Raw genomic sequence first — 20760 nt, forward strand, 5'->3', positions numbered from 1 at the left:
AGTGACCAGCGAGCAGCCCCCAACCATTCCACTCCTCCTGGTGGGGCAGAGGGGGGTTCACCCTTTTCGAGTCTTGGCCTCCTCTCCTCCTTCGGACGAAGTTCGGAGGACCAATCTTTGGTCCAGGAACAAGAAGATTTAAATGTGCCAGTTTCAGAAACTGTATCCTACTTCAGTTTACATGAAATACTGATGAATACCAACAAGGACTTCAAAATTTACAATTTTTCTGATTATTTTTTTGACACATTGTTAATAGACTTGTTAGCCAAGGGTGTCTCTTATGTACCCTCCAGGAGAGCAGATGTAGCTTCTTCCATTATTGACTTAAAACTTTTTGTAAGGAAGCTTAATTTACAGGTATTAATGGGGAAATTTTCAGAGGAGAAAAATGATTTCTTACTAACTAGTACATATAACCCACCTTTACACCCTACATTAAATACATTTGAACAGATTTGTGAGTTAGACATTAGACATGCCCTGATAGAATGTCTACCCCCACGGTCTACAAGGGTCAACATTAGTAAAGCAGAGAAGACCTTACTAGACATGCTAGCTGGGGCATCGGTCAGGGTAATGCAACCCTATAAGGGTGGGGGTCTGGTGGTTATGGGGGAATCAGATTATAACAGGAGAATTGAGGATATTCTCCCTGCCGATTGTTACCTTGAGGTATCCTGGAATGAGCTCAATACAGAAAATTCTCGTGTAGTTTCCTATTTCAGTGATATGTTTCTGAATGGTACAACTGACACAGATTTATTTAACTTCATTTCTCTTCCAGTATTCAAGGTCCCAGTAATTTTCAGCACCCCCTAAGATTCATAAACATTTATTAACCCCCCCCCATGCGTCCATTAGTAAGTGATAGGGGCAGCATTACATACGCTGCTGCCAAAGTAGTTGATTCCATCCTAAAAAAATATGTGGCTACTAAACCACAAATTAGTAAAGACTCTTGGTCTTTCCTAGCTAGGGTTAATTCTACATCTTTTTGTGAGGACAGCCATTTCTTAACTGTTGATGTAAAGGATTTATATACATCTATTCCACATTCAGTGGCCTTAGAATGGATCCCTTCCTTGATGTCCCTCAAACTAGCTCCCGTTGCAGAAATCCAATTGGTGAATGAATTGTTGGATATTATTTTATCCAACAATTATGTCTCTTTCAATAATAGATTTTATTACAACAAGTAGGAGTACCAATGGCTTCTCCGTGTGGGGCTTAATGTGGCCAACATGGTAATGGCCTATTGGGAAAGGGAATTTGTCATGAACAACAGTTTAATCATGGACTCTGTACTAATGTACACTCGGTTCCTTGATCTACATTTTTATCATCTCTACAGGGGAGAAGTCGTTGTTAGATCTTTTGGTACAACTTTTAACTACTCCACTGAATTTTTACAATTCACTTACAGTACATCTAAGGATAGTATAGCCTACTTAGATGTGAACCTAAGGAAGGATTTGATTTCAAGGGGTTATGTAGCTAAAATCCATAGAAAAGAGACCTTTTCTACTAGCTACATCCACTTTGACAGTTCACACCCTTTCAAACAGAAAAGGTCTATTCTCAAAGGCCCGTCCCAGTAATTTTCAGCACCCCTAAGATTCATAAACATTTATTAACCCCCATCGTCCATTAGTAAGTGATAGGGGCAGCATTACACGCTGCTGCCAAAGTAGTTGATTACATCCTAAAAAAATATGTGGCTACTAAACCACAAATTAGTAAAGACTTTTGGTCTTTCCTAGCTAGGGTTAATTCTACATCTTTTTGTGAGGACAGCCATTTCTTAACTGTTGATGTAAAGGATTTATATACATCTATTCCACATTCAGTGGCCTTAGAATGGATCCCTTCCTTGATGTCCCTCAAACTAGCTCCCGTTGCAGAAATCCAATTGGTGAATGAATTGTTGGATATTATTTTATCCAACAATTATGTCTCTTTCAATAATAGATTTTATTACAACAAGTAGGAGTACCAATGGGTTCTCCCTGTGGGGCGAATGTGGCCAACATGGTAATGGCCTATTGGGAAAGGGAATTTGTCATGAACAACAGTTTAATCATGGACTCTGTACTAATGTACACTCGGTTCCTTGACGACATTTTTATCATCTCTACAGGGGGAGAAGTCGTTGTTAGATCTTTGGTACAACTTTTTAACTACTCCACTGAATTTTTACAATTCACTTACAGTACATCTAAGGATAGTATAGCCTACTTAGATGTGAACCTAAGGAAGGATTTGATTTCAAGGGGTTATGTAGCTAAAATCCATAGAAAAGAGACCTTTTCTACTAGCTACATCCACTTTGACAGTTCACACCCTTTCAAACAGAAAAGGTCTATTCTCAAAGGCCAACTTGTACGAGCGGCACGGATGATATTGAGAGACCCTGACTTCCAAGAAGAATGTCATTTTATGGCCAACCTTTTTATCAACAGAGAATATCCACAGGACCTAGTATCAGATCTAGTTGAAGAGGTCCAAACTAAGAGATCCTCATATTTTTACAAGCCTATTTTAAGCCAGGGGGTGGTGATTCGTCAATACGACTTGAGAGCAAAGAAAAGGCATATTTTATATTTCAAAGTTTGATTGTAACTTATGCTATGGATGCCAGAGTTATTTACACAACAATTATGAAAAATTGGTCGTTGATTTTGCAAGACGAGTCCACACGTAAGGTGTTCGTGGACCTCCCCAGGGTAGTCTATAGGAGAGGCTTGAACATAAAAGATATACTGGAAAGGAAGCCCAAGATCTTCAATAGTAGATCAGGCATGTACAAATGTTCTATGTGCCGATATTGTGAATACATAAAAACAGGGTCCAGGTTCCTAATCAATGAGGTAGTCTTCCACTTGACAGGTAAATTTAATTGTAATAGTACACAGGTAGTGTAATTAGCCCAGTGTGTTTGCTGCCCTGCCTTCTATGTGGGCAAGACAGACAGAAGACTACAAGATCATATATATGAACATCTGTATGCCATCAGGAAAGGCAAAATTGAGAATGCTTTGGCTAAACATGCCACGGAAAACCCAGGCCATAGTTTTACATTCAGTGTCATAGAACAAGTGAGTTCCAACCCGAGGGGAGGTCATACCCCCTTGTATTTAGAAAGTAGAGAACTGTGGTGGCAATTCAAGTTGGATGCATGTCATGTGCCTGGTTTAAATGGTTCCTTGAATCTGGCTTGCTTTCTGAAGTTAAAGAGGCTCAAGAGGTGACCTGTTGTAACCCCACTCTACATTTAGGGGGTTTATATGTATTTCACACATTTTGTCATTGAAAGGTAGTCTTTTCAACCTTTTTTTCCCTATATTTGGAGCATTATTTGAGTTTTATTTTTGTGTCCATGTCACCCCAGTTGATGTTTTCCATCAGTAGTAGTATTTATGTTTTTAGTACATACTTCACAAACAAGGTCTGACTACACGTATTGGTGTGTTTTAGGGCCTTGTGAGGAGGACACACGGAATCTGTAGTCTTGTTTGAGTATCTCTATATAGTATCTTATTCTAATAATCAGTTACATCAGTATTACAGTACAATACCTTTGAGGTCATCATTAATCTGTCTTAATTTCAAACTCGTTAGATCAGTATTGTATTTATCATTATCTACGAAGTTTGAATAAATGGGGCATTGTACTCAATGACTGGCCTAATGAGGGAAGAGTAGAGGGAGACAATGACCCTTTTCTTTCTGGATGCAAAACCCTTAGTAATGTGCAACATAGAAGGACTTTCTGACCACGGGGGCAATGTGATGGTCAAAAGAGAGGTTGCTGTCAACATGTGTTCCCAGATCTCTTATAACACCTTCTGTGTTCAGTGGACTACCGTCGATGTGGTAATTCATGGGACCCAGGTTTTTTCCAAAGGGGATGATGACACATTTTTTGGCATTGAGCTTAAGGCCATGGTTCTGATACCAGTCACTGGTCTCAGTGAGACCTTTCTGTAGGATGTCAACATCACTTGGGGAGTTAATAATAGCTCCCAACTTGCAATTGTCTGTGAACTTTGTCAGCCAGAGCCCCTTTGTATTGGCTTGGACTTCAGAAAAGTAGATACCAAACAGGAGAGGACCCAGGAACAAACCCTGTGGGACTCCACTCGTGACTGGTTGGCAGTCTGACTCGGAGTCAGCTACTTTCACACTGTGGGTTCTACTTGTGAGCCAGTTTGCAACCCACCTAATGATATAGGGGTTCATGCCTAGCTTAGTGAGTTTTTCTGTGATTCCTGAGTGGAGAATGGTGTCAAAGGCCTTGGCCATATCAAGGTAGGCTGTATGAACCACCTTGCCTTCATCTACAGCTCTGGGTACTGACTCAAAGAAGTTGACCAAGATGAGCAGGCATGATCTACCCTTCACAAAACCAAACTGTGTGGGATCCAGAGTTTGGAGATTCCCTATATCCTTGTTTATTGGGTCCATGATGATGTGTTCCATACCTTTGCATATCAGACTCATCAGGCTAATGGGATTACAGTTCCCAGGGTTTGTAGTCACTCCTCCTTTGTGGAGAGGGATGACTGTAACAGTGCACTATTCGGCAGGGACAAAGCCTGAGATGAGGCTGTGATTGAACAGGGCACACAGGTGAGGTGCCAGTTCATTCTGTAGTTCTTGTAGAACACAACCAGGGATATAGTCAGGTCCCATAGAAGCTGTATTCCTGACCTTGGACAGTGCTGTTTTAACCTGTGCAGCAGTAATACTGAGTGCCTGGCAATCAACTGGTATTGTAAGTGGTCCCTTGGGGGGGGGTGTGTAAAGTTGGCACTGAATCTGTCGGCCAGTATATTGGCAATATCTATCGGCTCGGTATAGGAGGTACCATTGTGCAGTAGCTCAGAGCAAATCTGGGTATTGCCATGGAGATTCTTTACATAACTATAAAAGGCCTTGTGGTTGTTTTTACTATCTGCTGCAATTTTGTTTTCATAGCTAGCTTTAGAGGATTTGATGAGGGATCTCAACTTTTTGTTGAGGCTGACATGGGAGTTTTTCCAGTCTTGGGACTTCACTTTATTCCTCATCAGTTTCCTCCTTCTGTTGTAGAGTTTGTTTATGGCAGGGGACCACCAGATTGGCTTCCTATTTTTGGAGGAGAGCATCTTGGTTCTATTGGGTATGGCAAGATCCATTCATTTGTGTACATGTTCGTACAGTGCATTGGTGTATGATTTGGCGGTCATTCAACTGATCTCCATTTGCATGGGTGCTGTGAAGTTAGCCACCTCGGTTTTTAGGAGCCCAAAGTTAGCTTTGGAGAAGTTTTTCATGGTGGTTACCTTTGCTGGGGGGGGTGGATTTCCAAGGTGATTAGTTTGTGGTCAGATCTAACCAAGGAAGAGTTGACTATTGGTGTAGAGCAACGGTTACCCATGTTAGTAATGACCAGATCAAGGATGATGCTACCTCCAGTATGGGTAAGAATGAGCTGGTCCAGGAAACTTTGGGCAAGTGTATTGGTACATGAGTAGTTTTCCCAGTTAATGGAGGGGTAGTTGAAGTCACCCAGTATGAGAGTGTTAGATTGGACCTTAATATTCTCCAGGGTGCTTAGAAACGTGGAGTGTAAGTCTTGGGACATGGTTGGGGATCTATAGCAGGCTACGACCTGAATCACTGTCTTACCCAGTGTTAGCTGCACCTGAAGTATCTCAGATGTGTTATGTTGGGCTACCAGTCTGGAGGTGTGTGCATCCTTTATGAATATGGAAACACCACTGCCTTTGGAGCTTCGGTCCAAGTTCTGGGGCTGAAAGGTGTGGAATGAGTTATAGCCTGGTAGTGCAGGGGTGCTTTCTGCTGTCTTGAAACAGGTCTCTGTTATGGCACAAATGTCAATGTTCTCCATTTTAAGGAGTACTTCAAGCGAGTGCATTTTGAGATTTAGACTTCTAGCATTGAACAGCATGACCCTCAGATTGCATTTGTTTGTAGCTGTTATGGTGGTAATTTGGTCTTTGGAACACCGCCTAAAAAAGGCACTATAGGGATGGCAAGAGCCTTGGCCAGTATCTGGAAGCCCAGGGGTGACAGATGCAGGCCATCTCTGGTATAGCATCGAGGTCTGTCAATCATGTTATTCCAGGCAGACAGATAATGGATCCCATTAGAATGACACGAGAAACTTAGCCAGTTGTTGAAATCAATCATTTTCTGCTTGTACTGTGGTATCATTCTGGGTGATGGTAGGATGCTGCTCAGGGCTAGGGTCATACCCACCTGTGCTACATAATCTGATAGCTCCTCCATGTCTCTTTTTATGTAGTCCAAGGAGGTATGTCTCAGGTCATTTACCCCCACATGTACAATGACAAGAGTCATATTTGTACCTGTTGTTGAGGGACCTGAGTGGATGCATTATGTGGTGGATCCTAGAGCCTGACAGGCAGGTGACTGTTACTTTCTCCTTATTCAACCTAGTGAGTGGGACATTAGTGTGCCTCACTATCGAGGCACCTAAGACTAGTGTGTTGGGCATGCTGTTTTGCCTTAGAGGCTTTAATTGAGTGGCATACTGTTTAGAAGAGTTATGTGTCTCGTGATTAGTGTTGTGTTGTGGTGGTCGAGTGCGTTTCTGCCTTGGAGGTCTCTGTTGTTTGGGTAGATTTTTATTGAGAGCCTCCATGAAGGTGGGTGTGCAGTTTGTCTTTTTATGTAACGATAGTGCTGGCATGTGTTCTGGAGGGATATATGTTCCATGTGGTGTGGTGCAAGTGTTGACCTTTTCCTGTTTACCAGCTATTCCGGTCTTGGCTGGAGAGTGTGTAGCTTCCAATTTGGATATATAAGTGCATCTCCCGCAAGTCTGAGTGTTGGGAGGTAAGAGAAGAGTGTTGTCAGTGTACATGGGGCAGTTGCTACATTGCCTCAGGATGTCCAAGTTCACCAGCTTAATAGGAGAAAGCACAGTGAACTGATATTTAGACATGCCGGAGGGGTGGGCATTAATAATAAGTAATGTAGATGTTTCATTGTAGAATGTTTAGTGCTGGTAGCACTTTTGTGTGCTACAATAATTGCTACAAGAAGTCTGGTAAAATGCTAGATTAATAAGCTAGTAAAAGTGCAGGAGAGGAGAGAACTAGTAGATCTAAGGGAAAAATTGAAGAGCAGACCTGACACCGCTCAGAAGCTTACAAACAGTTTTGCATACAGCAAATCTGCATCTGGACTAGACTAGTTACAGGAAGGGTGGGAAACAAGTGCAAATGTGGACTTTTAAACAATGTTAATTACCAAGGGACAAGTAGGATGGATGTTGTGGTGCATGTAGGAACCAAATAACCATCACAGGAAACAGTAGACATGGTAGGAAGCAGGGCCAGGGAGACTACAGAGAGATGTCACTAAGGGGTTAGAGGCAGCATTCTCAGAAATGTTATATCTGCCTTATATAAAAATTAGCAAACTATACTGTGTCTCTCCAACTCGTATGAACTCCAGTCACAGTAACATGAGACATAAAATTATAAATTCTGTTTGTACTCTCTATGAATTGTTTGGTAATGGAACTGGAGTCTGTATTTAATTTGCACCAGACTATTTATTGTGGATAAAGCCACTGTTTTTTTCTCCTTAGCTGAAATTCTGGAATTTCTACTGCTGATTAAGACTCTAACCACTAGTCAACACAATTATTCCATTTATAATATTTTAGTTTATACAAGCAGATATTTTATACAAACTCCTTAAAATACACCCACCTTTGTTTTGATCTGCTTGTATAAACTAAAATATTATAAATGTACATCCACATATGCTAATATTGTTCTCTCAGTATGGGAGAAAAAATATATTCTAAATTCAAAATATAGTAAGTGCTGGAAACTCTGTAAACGATATTTGGATGACATCTGTCTAGTGTGGGATGATACAGAAGAAAAGTTTCTTGAATTCTATGACTATAAAATGAATACTACAACCTTTTTAAGGTTTACTTATAATACACAATATGATAAAATGAACTATCTAGATGTCACTATACATAAAGAAAATGGAAAATTGAAATCAACAATATATAGGAAAGATACATATGCAAATTCATATCTCTTTTTTACAAGTTCACACCCCTTTAGCCAAAAACGTAGCTTAGTCAAAGGACAATTTGTTAGGGGAAGTCGAATGTGTTTGGGGAATAGTGACTTTATAGCTGAAAGTAAGTTCTTAGAACAAATGTTTTTACAGAGAGGCTACCCATTAAAATTAATAGAAGAAGTAAAAACTGAAGTAATTATAGGTAGAGCAGATAGATTTGCCCCCATATTAGGGAAAAATTATAGAGAGATAGATATAATTCATAATAAGGAGCATACTAGTAATAAATTTGAATGAGCATTTGTGACTAACTATAGTGGAGATGCTAAAGCTATAGTAAAGATGATAGAAGAAGTATGGGGAAGATTTTCTGCAATATCAGATTTAAATATTTTTGATACCCCTTTTAAATGCATTTTTAAGAAAGGTTCAAATATAAAGAATATTATAGAAAGAAATAATAAAGGGGCGCATCCTTATAAACATAGTAAGAAAGGCACTTTTAAATGTGGGCATTGTTCACAATGCCCTTATATATACAATGGAGAGAAGGTAGAATTAGTAGCTAGGAATAGGGTAAAAAATAGCAAGGAATAGAAAACATTGGATAGTACTTGACTCATCTATCTAGTATTATGTAAAGCATGTAGTGGCTTCTATGTGGGTAAACTGGAGAGAAAGCTCCAAAGAAGAATATATGAACACCTTTATGAAGTAAAAAATAAAAACAACAAAAGCAACATTTTATTTCTTTGTGTTAGAAATGGTGACTAAAGATATAAGAGGAGGGCTATGGGAATTACATATAGAAAATAGAGAATTATATTGGCAAATAATGTTGGAAGCCAACAGATTCCCTGGCATGAATGAATATTTGTCATTAGCTCCTGTTTTAAAAATCAGAGCTGCTAAACTTTAAAGTGCAATAATTTTTTGTCCACCAGATGAAGTATTGATTACCACTGTTTTAATCTTGTTCTTTTTCTTTCGGCTTTTTCCCTGTTAGGGGTCACCACAGTGGATCACCTGTCTGCTCATGATTGGCAGTGGAGCTTTATGGTGTTGAGTTGCCAGCCCGGAGCGCAACCTTTCACAGAAGGCACACACATGCACACACTCACACCTAGGGCCAATTTAGAGTGTCCAATCCACCTACAGCATGTCTTTGGGAGGTGGGAGGAAACCGGAGCATCCGGAGGAAACCCATGCGACCACAAGGAGGACATGCAGATTCCACAAAGAAAGCACCCCAGCCAAGGATCGCATCAGAGTACCACTGTTTTAATACAATTAAATTATGCATGTATTTTATTGTGTGTTTTATAACAAGTTTTTTTAAAAAGGTTAAATGAATGCTTATTAAAATATTTATTATTGTGTATTTAATATAAATGTATATGTTTAAGTGATTGTGTTTGAGTATTTAATTTTATAGAATAGCAAATGAATGTTTTATTGGATGGAATATGCTATTGGTTGATGGTTTAATTAAGCAAGTATAAAAATGGCTTTGATTTCATGGATTGTGTTATCTGATGAAGTCAGGAGAGGAAGAAAACACTTTTATAAGTGAAACGTTTATATGGATGTTTTTATACTTCATATAGCCGAATAAAAGTGCTTTATTGGAGTTGGATTGCTTCCTGAGTGCCTATTTTGTGAAGTGTTCCTACATGCACCACAACATGCATCCTTGATAATTAACATTGTGATTTCCTCTCATGTCTTGCTATACCTTAGCCCTGAGATAAATTTCACTACAGTCTAGTCTGCTTTATCTTGCTTGCCAGATCTTTTTATTCCCTTGGTGACTGAATCTACAAACAGAAAAACTCCTTGTTTCTCTACACTAGCCTTTTGCTCTTTCACTTCCTGCTCTGTTCCCCCAATCTTCCTATCTGCAGTCTTTCTTCTCCCAGTTCCCCCACCACTAGCCCTCCTCTCTGTTTATGGTGGACATCTCACTACCCTTGATCTATTTTATCACTTTTTCATCCCTTCTGTACTCTTCCCACAAGTTCTTTCCACTCTTCTGTCCATTTGACCATCAGTCCCTTCTTTCTGGCTGTCCTGTCCGGCCCTATTTTTTAAATTGTGTTGGTTCCTGCATGTCCACCTCTGGCCCTCTGTTACCTTCATTATTTGTCACTGCTGTCTTGATGTGCCTCTGCAGCTTTAATTTCTTCTTCTTCTTTTCCTTTCTTCTGCTGCTGAGTCTCTCACTTTCTCCTTTCACCTTGCTCTGTGCCACAGCAGCTTGCCTGTACTTCTTTGACAAACTCTGCCCATAGCCTCTCGTCTTCCATCACTTTGACCTTACCTTTTTCACCCATTCCATTACTGGTTTATTTTTGGTTTCTGCTGAGTCTCACACTACCCTTCTAAATCACACTAACACATTCACTACCATTTCTAGCTTTCATATTTTCCATGGGAGTTCACCGATTTTTCTGCGGATCTTAAAATCCTCTGTTATCCTAAAGCTCTCCAAACCAGACTGCTGCATCTCGTGCTAAGCACACTGGCCATCATCCTTAAATTTTTCTTACCAAATCTGTCTTGACCCTTTCATGCTTTTCTATTCTTCAATACCTGAATTCTTCCCTTTTTATGTCCTGTTTTAGTTGTGCATGTGTACCTGTTAGCACATATCTAGGAGGCCTCTTCTAATTAAAAAGTGTATCAGAGTGATCTAGTATGTTCTAAAAATAAATCTGCAGCAAAAGGCTGGCTATAAACGGTGTGTGTGTGTGTGTGTGTGTGTGTGTGTGTGTGTGTGTGTGTGTGTGTGTGTGTGTGTGTGTGTGTGTGTGTGTGTGAGTGTATTTGTGTGTGTGACTACATTGAGAAACTTACTGGGAATTTAAAAAAGTAGATAAATTGTGATATGGAGCACAACTGAGGCCCAGTATCTGACTGATTAGTAGAGAAAAGGCAATACAACTTAACATGGAAGGAAACAATTACTCTGGTGCATGCTGATTGTTCTACTCAGGATAAGCATCTACAGTTTTATTTTTTACTTTTTTTCCAAGGTAGACACACAGACAGAATGTACACAAGCCACTAACTGGTACTGGGGGTGAACATGGGAGATTTTAAAACCAGAGTGGTAGCAAAATGGAAAGATACATTTTCTACGTTTTTGGAATGAAGAATGACACACAGAGGTACAAAGTAGTGTTCTGAAATAGGGGTGAAAGAACCTGATATTAAGAAATGTAACACTTTTTGCAATATGCTAGCTAGCGCTTGCAACATTATGGTCTGGGAGTGTTGTGTGGAAGCTCAGTGGGTAGAAAGAGTATTTTTTTCACCTAAAATGGACTCTGTTGTGTAAACTCGGTGGGGGGTTGGAGAGAATTATTTTCCCTGAAACGAGCCTGATGGCTAAGTTTGTTGGGTGGAAAGAAAATTGTTTTCCCTGTAATGGAGGATGGTGGGAAAGCCCAGAAGGTACAAACATTTTCCCTGTAATGGAGGATGCTGGGAAAGCCCAGAAGGTACAAACATTTTCCCTGTAACAAAGGATTATGGGAAAGGTCAAAGGGTGGAAAGAGGATTTCTTTCTTTAATGCCCTTCTCTTGTATCTCAGGTAGTACTTAATGCAGCTGTTAGCTAGTCAGACCAACTATTTACAGTACTGTTGAATATGCATAAAGTATACATATTTTATATACAACTTTTGGTTTCCTGGTCTGCTGATGACTGAAAGTGGCCCTTTGTAATTAGTCCACTCAACCAGTTGTTGAAAGAATGAAAAGAAAATTAAAATTAATCCATAACTACATGTCCTGGTTCAGAGGAAAAACTCTTTTGTAGTGAACTATATTTAATGTCAAACTGCAGATGTATTGGCAGTGGAAGTATTAGACAACCCTTAAAAAAAAAAAAAAAGGATTGTTATGAATGGAACACATGCCATTCACAGCATGTGGCCATAAGGGGTCCCATATAGAACACAGACAGCTCACAATGCCGACACCCATATGGCTGACGCCATATGGTCGACGTTCAGAATATCGACAATGGGGAAGCGCTATCTCCCAATAGTGCGGAATGGAAACATTTCCATTCATGCACTGTAGTACGATCTCAGAGTTTGTGTATTAAAGGTATGGGGGGTGGGGGGTGCAGGGGGCATAGCCCCCCTGCTAGCACAAAAAAGTAAATTTTATTTTCCTTTTTTGTGAAGTTGTGGCACTGTCGCTATTGTGCGTCGACCATATGGTGTTGGCCATATGGGTGACGGCGTTTTGGGCTGTCAGTGTTCTGTAGGTGATCTGCCATAAGATATTGTGGAGAACTCTGCACAGATACAGCTCTTAAAATATGAAAACAGTATGACAAGTTGTGTGGCAGCAGTAGTAGTTAGAATACTATATTATCTAGAATTTCCTTCTTATGTACGGTACAGAGGTTATGTGCTTTTAAGTCAATACAAGTAACACACAGGAATATCTGATCACTATATGACACATGAAAATTGATAATTCAAACAACAAAGTAGTACAGAATGGTGCTAGCAGAGACCCTTAAAGGAAAAAAGTATTGGGCATTGAGAAAAAAACATTGTGTTTGATGCCAATAAAAATTAATAGAGTTAAAAATGTAATTGAATGATTTCACAGCTCTTACCCTTTCTGAATCATACTTCCGGTCTCAGACCAATACATGACAGCATGGTTCTTTCCATCTTTTGTAATGATTCTTTCTGTATTGATCTCAATCTGCAAATCTTTTTCCAAGAAATAAAATCCAAATGTGCCAAAGTAGGTTTGCAACTTACTACTTACAGGCTTTTTGGCACCAATGATTTTTCCATTAATTGCAATACCTGTACACAAAGAAAGGATGGATATTTAGTCATAATAATAATAATAATAATAATAATAATAATAATAATAATAATAATAAATTATTTTGAATATTTCTGTTGCTTATCAAGTGTTTCTATTTTTTCATTTAAATGTTTAGTGATACAATGATACTGTACTTTTATTTATATGAATATTCTTATTAAACAACTCCCCATACCTTCTGAATAGTGAAGTATTATTTCCATGTATTTTAAACTTCTAAAGGTCAGATTTGAAATAAGTTCTCAGTGTGTCTGCCCTGATTCCAAACCTTGTTCTCGGTGTAAGTGACTTACTTTGGTGCCTGGCCTAACTATAAACAGACTTACACAAGAGGCCAGATTCCAAAAGATCTGCTTTCAGTGTAAGTTGTCATCTTCAGTGGAAAAATGTGTCTCCACATGCTGAATTCCAACTGAAAGCAAGTTTTTGGAATCGAGTACCTAATATATGACACTTCCTTTTCCATAACACAGGTTACTATATGTATTACTGATTGCATGCTGGAGAGACATAATTTCAAGAAAGATGAAATTTTGCTTCCATTAAAAGGCATATATAGTTTAGGATCATAGGATCATAGGAGGTTACTAGGCTATTGCCCCTAGTACCTTTCCAAGCCTAGCCATGACATGCCTCTGTTCACTTAAAGAATGAGATATGTAGTCAATATTTGCAGAGCAATTCTAAGGTCAGCACCGACTGCCCCAGCCCAAGAGAGTCATAGGTGAGATCCCCAGGGTAAATTTACAGTTTTCCATCCAATTATCCAGGGTACATTTAAATAGGGTCATTGATGAGATCTGTTTCATGTGAATTGGGAATTTGTTCCAGAGTAATGGCAACCTCTGGGAGACATATCTATTTATCCAGCATGTCCTGTTAATGTCACAGACTAGGTTAAGGTCACTAGAATGAGTGATTCTTGTCCCATTAGATTTGCAGATGTGAAGCATTTCCCTTAAGGCAGGGTCCAAGACTGCTCTGCATGCCAGGCACAAGTCGCCTCTAAGTAGTCTATACAATAGAGAGTACAGTGACAGGGCCTTCAGTCTGTCCATGTAGGTCATGTATTGAAAGCCTTGTATTTTCTTTGTGAGAAACATCTGAGGTCTCTCCAGATGCTGCAAGGGTTTGGTACAGTACATACGAAGGGCGCGTTGTACTAAATTATTGGTCTGATGAGAAACGAGTACAGGGGACTTATAACCTCCTTAGTTTTGGATGCTAGGTCCTTACTTATGAGGTATGTCATATAGAAGGCCTTCTTTACCACTGTGGATACATGGTGACCAAAGTTAAGGTTGCTATCAACCTGCATTCCTAGATCTTTCACCACCGGTCTAGAACATAGTGGGGTATTATTAATATTGCAATCTGCAGGGAGTTCATTTTTGCCGAAGGGGATGATAATGCATTTATTTGCATTAAGTTTAGGTCCGTGACTTTGGCAACAATCATTTATCTGTGTGACCCTATTTAGTAATATCTTGACACCACTTAGAGGCTCAGTGACAGCACTCAGCTTGCAGTCAATCAGCAAAATTAGTAAGCCACAGATCATCAATCTTCTCTCTGTTTTCTGAGTAGAGTCCAAACAGTAGAGGTCTAAGTACAGATCCCTGTGGAACACTACTGGTAACAGGTCTGCAGGTAGAGGTGGAATCCCCAACTTTAACTGTAAACATATGGTTGATGAGCCAGTTTGTTACCCATCTAATGACATATGGGTTAATTCACAGCTGGCTGAGTTTCACAATGATGCCTGAGTGGGGGATTGTGTCAAAGGCCTTGGCTAAGTTTAGATAGACTTCATGGACCATTCCACCTTCATCCAGGGCTTTGGTGACATTTTCAAAGACATCTACCTAGTTTAACAGGCATGATTTGCCCTTAACAAAGCCAAACTGGGCCGGATCGAGAGTATGAAGGTCATCTATATCCTTGTTGATAAGGTCCACGATGATTCTCTCCAAGGCCTTACAGATGAGCCTAGTCAGGCTTATGGGTCTATAATTCCCAGGGTCAGTTAAAGGGTCCCCTTTGTGCAAGGTGATTAAGATAGCTATTTTCCACTCAGCAGGAATGAAGCCAGTACTGAGACTGTGGTTGAAGAGTCTGGTCAATGATTCCGCTAACTCCTATTTCAGACCGTGTAGTAAGCAGCCTGATATGTCATCTGATCCCATAGCAGCTGTGTTTTTGGCCTTGGAGAGTGTGGTTATGACTTGCTGTTTGGAAATACTAGGGAGGAGACTAGTGACAGGTATGCTTTGGAGTATGATTGGTGGGGACAGGGGGGGTGGTAAAGTTTTTGCCAAACCTGTCTGCTAGCAGGTTTGAGATAGTCTCAGGTTCAGTATGAGTGGTGCCATCCACTACTAATTCGGCACAAATCTGAGCCTTCCCTAGATTTCAGATGTAGCTAAAGATGGTTTTGTGATTATTCTTAGCTAGGGATACAAAATTAATTTAATAATTTGCTTTAGAGGTCTTTACAAGATGACTAATTTGCTTACTCAAGCTGTGGAGAGTATTCCTCATCTGTTGTGACCGTTCCTTCTTGATCTTGGACAGCAATTTCTTTCTTTTGTCGTATAACCTATATATGCTAGATGTCCGCCGGTGTGACAGTTTTATGCAAGTTACTTTTTTTTATCCCCTCTTGAATGGCTGAGTCTATACAATTGTATAGGTGTTTATACGGGGCATTTGTATAAACCTCTGGATAGGAATCATTGATGTCTGTGGTGGCAAGGTGTTTGAAACAATTTATGCCATCACTTAGATGGCTATAGTTTGCTTTGGAAAAAAAATCTGCCTTTTTGCTTGGTGGGGGGGGGGGGGGCTGGTACAATTGTTACTTTGAATGAGACTGATTTATGGCTGGACTTTACCAGGGAGGGTCCCACACTTGGGGAGGTACAGCAATCTCTGATGTTCATGAGTTCTAGGTCAAGGACCTTAGAGTCCCTTGTAGGGGTGCGGACAATATTTTCCAGAGCATTTGTTTTAACAAAGTCCAGGAATCTTAGTGCAAGCATGTTTATGCTCATATATGTACCCCAATTAATAGAAGAACAGTTAAGATCACCCATAACCAGGATGTTTGGCTGTACTATCAGTGATTCAAGTAGATCTAAGCAGGTGGTGTGGTTTTTGAGGTTCGTGGTGGAGGACCTGTAGCTAGCAATGACATGGAGGAGGATCTTTCCAACAGTTAGCTGGACTTGAACTAACTCATGGGAGTAGTCATACTGTTTAACCAGTCTTAAGTTGGATATGTCTTTGATGAAGATGGCTACACCTCCTTCTTTGGTTCCTTCATGTTGATTTTCAGTCTGAATATGTGAAAGACATTGTAGCCTTGCATAGCTGGAGTACTCTCTGTGGCCTTGAACCATGTCTCTATGACTGCAGAGACAGCTACATCTTCCAGAGTAAGGAGTCCTCCCAGTGAGTGCAGTTTTGGGTTTAGACTCCTAGCATTAAGCAGCATGACCTTTAGTTTGCCTCTACAGGAAATTTTTACATCAGGAGTTTTGTTTTTATGACATTGCCTAAAAAAGGTACTATGGGGATGACGTACCTTAGCCAGTAACCGAAAGCCAAGAGGTGACAGATGAAGGCCATCCCTCGCAAAGCAGCATGGCTTGTTGACCATGCCATACCAGGCTGAAAGGTACTGGATCCCCCTGGAATGACAGATATTGGATTTCCCTGGAGGCTTAAACATGATTATGCATTTTTTCCCATGTTGCCTCTGTTGTACAGAGGGCTTTCTACATGGCCCACCTCATAAGTAAGGGTATTTCATCCAGGAACAAGGAGGTCATAACATCCCTGTACTCCTCCCTTATCAGACCAATTATCAAGTACAATGCCCCCTTCAGCATGTACCTTGCCAAGCACATGCAGCAGATGGAGAGACCACAGAGGTTCCTGACCAGGAAAATCCAGAGTCTCAAACACCTATCTTATACAGATAGGCTAAAAGCCCTGTACCTCTACACAGTCTCATACAGACTGTCCAGAGGTGACATGTGTCTGGCATACAGGGACATCTCAGACTCAGCCTTGATGGAGTTGCTTCATATCCATAAGTCAAAGTCCAGTCATGCAGCCCACATGCAAGGTCTCAATCTGGTCTTTGACATTAATAGAACTTGTTGGCAGGATAGATTTGTTTCCCAACGACTCCCCCATCTGTGGAATAGACTTCCTCTCCATGTCAAGCAGAGTACCTCACTAGCCCTATTTAAGAGGAACCTGGATGATTGGATGGGAAACAGAAAATATACCCCTGGGATCCCACCTGTGTCCCTGCTGGACAGGGAAAACATATGCTAACTTTGTGAGAAAATGGGTGAAATTCTTGGCTAGGCTTATAAGGGCATCCGGGCCAATAGCCTAGTATCATCCTATGAACCTATGACCCTATAAACATGAATATAATACCAGTTAATTATAAATGACTTTTATGTTACTACTGTTGCTTCCATGGTAACCGTATTGATAAACATTTCATCCCTTTTACAGTTATGCTGTTGCTCTTTGCAGGGCACATGGTCTCACAATTATGATTTCTTAAATCCATAGCACAATAACTTAAGGAAGATAGTGAGAGGTGTATAAATATTTAATATCAATAGTTTTATCTGTATTACTTTCATGTTATCAAGTTCAAAAGGTACCATTAGGCAATTTGTAAAATCCTTAAGCACATTGTTTATAAAAACAGCTGCTATCGTATGAAGCTGTCCTATTTACTTAAAACAGTAAATAAGACCTTAAAAGTATAAATATTCATATGAGCTCACAGCACTGCATCTTGTGCTCATCTGTCACAAGAATGGCAATATAATGGCCACTAGATAAACCATTGTGGGTGTCAGCAGTGTTCATCATACAAATGGGAAAGAATTGGGAATCGTGGGTGTCAACAGTGTTCATCATACAAATGGGAAAGAATTGGGAATCATTGTGGGTGTCAACAGTGTTCATCATACAAATGGGAAAGAATTGGGAATCATTGTGGGTGTCAACAGTGTTCATCATACAAATGGAAAAGAATTGGGAAGGCAGATAATTAGGAAAGAGGAGAACAACAAGCAGAGGTAAACATACAAGTGTAATCATATGAAATGAAATGTGGGTAGGTCATTTTTTCAGAGAAAGAGCCTTTTAATAATATGTACGTTTGTCTTTTTTAGTTAGTTACATTTTGTTATCATGATTTGTCTCATTAGCCATAGGGGCTCTCACCAGGGAGAGTCAAAGTCATAATTATGATGTTTGTTTGTCTTTTGGCTTTTCCCGGTTAGGGGTTGCCACAGCGGAACTCCGGTCTGCTAATGACTGGCAGTTGGTTTTTATGATGTTGAGTTGCCAGCCCGATGCCCAACCTTCAACAAAGGCACGCCCATTCAATGCATATCTTTCAAACGCCCACTGGAACACGGGGAGGACATGCAGACTCCACACAGAACGGACTCCCAACCCAAGCCGAGAATCAAACAGGAGAACCTCTTGCTGTGAGGCAACAACGCTACCGCTGCACCACCGCAGATGATTGGAGGAAATTTGACCAGAGAACTGGGGAATTACCTTATTCTTTTCTATAGATGGGACTAAAATGTTAGTGCTAGAGTGAAGAAAGGAAAGTCTGAGTTGGCAGATGTTAACAGTGATCACAGTTTGTAAAGTGAATCTGTAGCAGAGATTGTAAATCCTGATAAATCTAAAGCAATTATGGTGATAGCAGAATGTGGACTGCATGAGTCAGTCAGCTTTATAGAAGAAGCGAACCAGATGATAAATCTGCAATTTCATGGGTTGATGTGGTACAAAGTGAAACAGAAGAAACTGTAAACGTCTTGCCTGAAATGTTAGATGGAGCTCCTTTGGCTTTGGAGGAGTAAATTCTTGTTTTAGTCAGATAAGAAATTGGTAGTGTGTTAAACTTCAGGAAGTTACAAAGAGAAGTTATATTTCAATAGCTATTGTGAGTCATGGAGGTATGCCAGAGAGACAAGTCCTGGATTACAGGCAGAAAAAAATGACTAGCTGTGTGGATCAGAATTCAAAATGAGATGTTAATCAAAAGGTATGTTATTCAGGACAAAATTATTATGCATTTGGGACATACTGTGAATGGTGTAAAAGCATTAACACACTTGTGTACAGAATCGTTCTCTAAAGTGACTTTTGAGACATTTGATTTAGCAGAAAGATTTATTTGCTGTATGAAAAACAAGTTATGTTCCCCATGGATAGGCAATGTGTTCAATAAAGAATAATAAAATGGCAATAACCTCTGATATATTGGAAGGGGAAGTGAAAACACTTTTCAGGAACTTTGCAAGAATGTATATAAAAAGTGCATTTATCAAATGGCAAACAAGAAACAGTTAATTATTAGGGACAACCCAACCCCTTTTTTTTCTGTAGAGACATAAGTTACTTGCTATAAACATGCATGAAAAAAGACTGTAACAAAGTGTGCTATTTATGGTCTGGCCATTCAATATTGCAAGACAAAGTAAATGTTGATAGTAAAGAAAAGACAATGCTGAAGTTGCTTTTAAGTCCCTCTCCTTATCCACAGGACAGAGCCCAATTGCTTCTCTACCAGACTGTAATTGGTCCATTTCCTCCATGGTAGTTGGAGCTGGCAATCCCTGGATGAGGGAAAAATCTTGAAGCACATTCACTACTGCCCTGGGATCTCCAGTCAGTTTATTCAGTCTGTGGTAAGAGTCATGTGATAGTAAGCAGGCCAGCTTGCTGAACCAGTCAGGTGCCTGACCCCTCCCCAGTGAAGCCCTATCCCTTCTTCTGAGCTCCACTATGTGCTGCCTTCAGTGGACAAATATGCCTCCACATGCTGAATTCCCTCAACTTACTGTGTGAGTTGCATACAGTGGCAACATAATCTCACTAAGCTTGAGCTCTAGGGGATGAACATCTAGTACGCCTACTAGGTGTCACCCAAGTACTGAACCAGAGCTACCTCCTTCCCACAACAATGAATCATCTAACAATGACCACTCACATCCATCTTCCCCCACCAGCTACTACAGGTGCCCAACTCATAAACTCAGGTTACCTGCAAAGTAGTCAGGGTTTTATCAATCGATGCCATGGAGCTGGATAACACAAAAATTGTTGACTCTATTGATGTGCAAACTGAAAATGAAAGTACACATGTTCAAAGTGATGCTATGCATGTTGAAAATGAAGAACAGAATGCATTACTGCAAAATGGAGTAATAGAAAAATGAAACTTTTCATATGGTGGGAAAAGGGAAGGGAATTTCATTTAGACACATATCATAATGTGCTGCATTGATGATAATGATGATGATTATGATGAAGTATTTTATTTATGTATGTTTATTTACCATGGTAATACACTAACAATGACAGACCATTTGCAGGCATAGCCTGGCCTGGTGAAGAAATTCACAAAAAAAAAAAAAAAAGAAAGCAAGTGAGATCTTTGCTCTTAACTTCTTGCTCAAGAATCAGGGACACAGCTTAACATATTTAACATATTGAGGGGGGCTCAAAATTAGGAACAATTTTTAAATTGTAATGGAACAACAAATTTTGTATCAATGTAGATTTACCAAACACGAAGAAGTATAAAACACTAATATTTGACATTATTGCCTGACTTTAATGCTCAGTAATTTACCAGAAAAATCAAACATTTTGTGAGGTATAGGGCAAAAATATGTGACAAAAATCAGAGGTGTTCTATAAAATCAGGGACATTTGATAAGTATGGATGTATAAAAAAGGCAAGATTGCATT

General features: G+C 39.9%; 1 protein-coding gene across 2 annotated transcripts in view; it reads right to left on the reverse strand.

The window, feature by feature from the left end:
• Window positions 1-20760, reverse strand: part of ITIH2 (inter-alpha-trypsin inhibitor heavy chain 2) — a 519026-nt gene that overhangs the window by 72283 nt on the left and 425983 nt on the right. For both annotated transcript variants that reach the window (XM_044088359.1, XM_044088358.1), the window contains one exon: window positions 12722-12920. In XM_044088359.1, the coding sequence (XP_043944294.1) occupies window positions 12722-12920 (199 nt within the window). The remainder of the gene's footprint in view (window positions 1-12721; window positions 12921-20760) is intronic.

Source organism: Protopterus annectens, chromosome 11.part0 (genome assembly GCF_019279795.1).
Source record: "Protopterus annectens isolate FY-2018-M chromosome 11.part0, PAN1.0, whole genome shotgun sequence".
Taxonomy (NCBI): Eukaryota; Metazoa; Chordata; order Ceratodontiformes; family Protopteridae; genus Protopterus; species Protopterus annectens.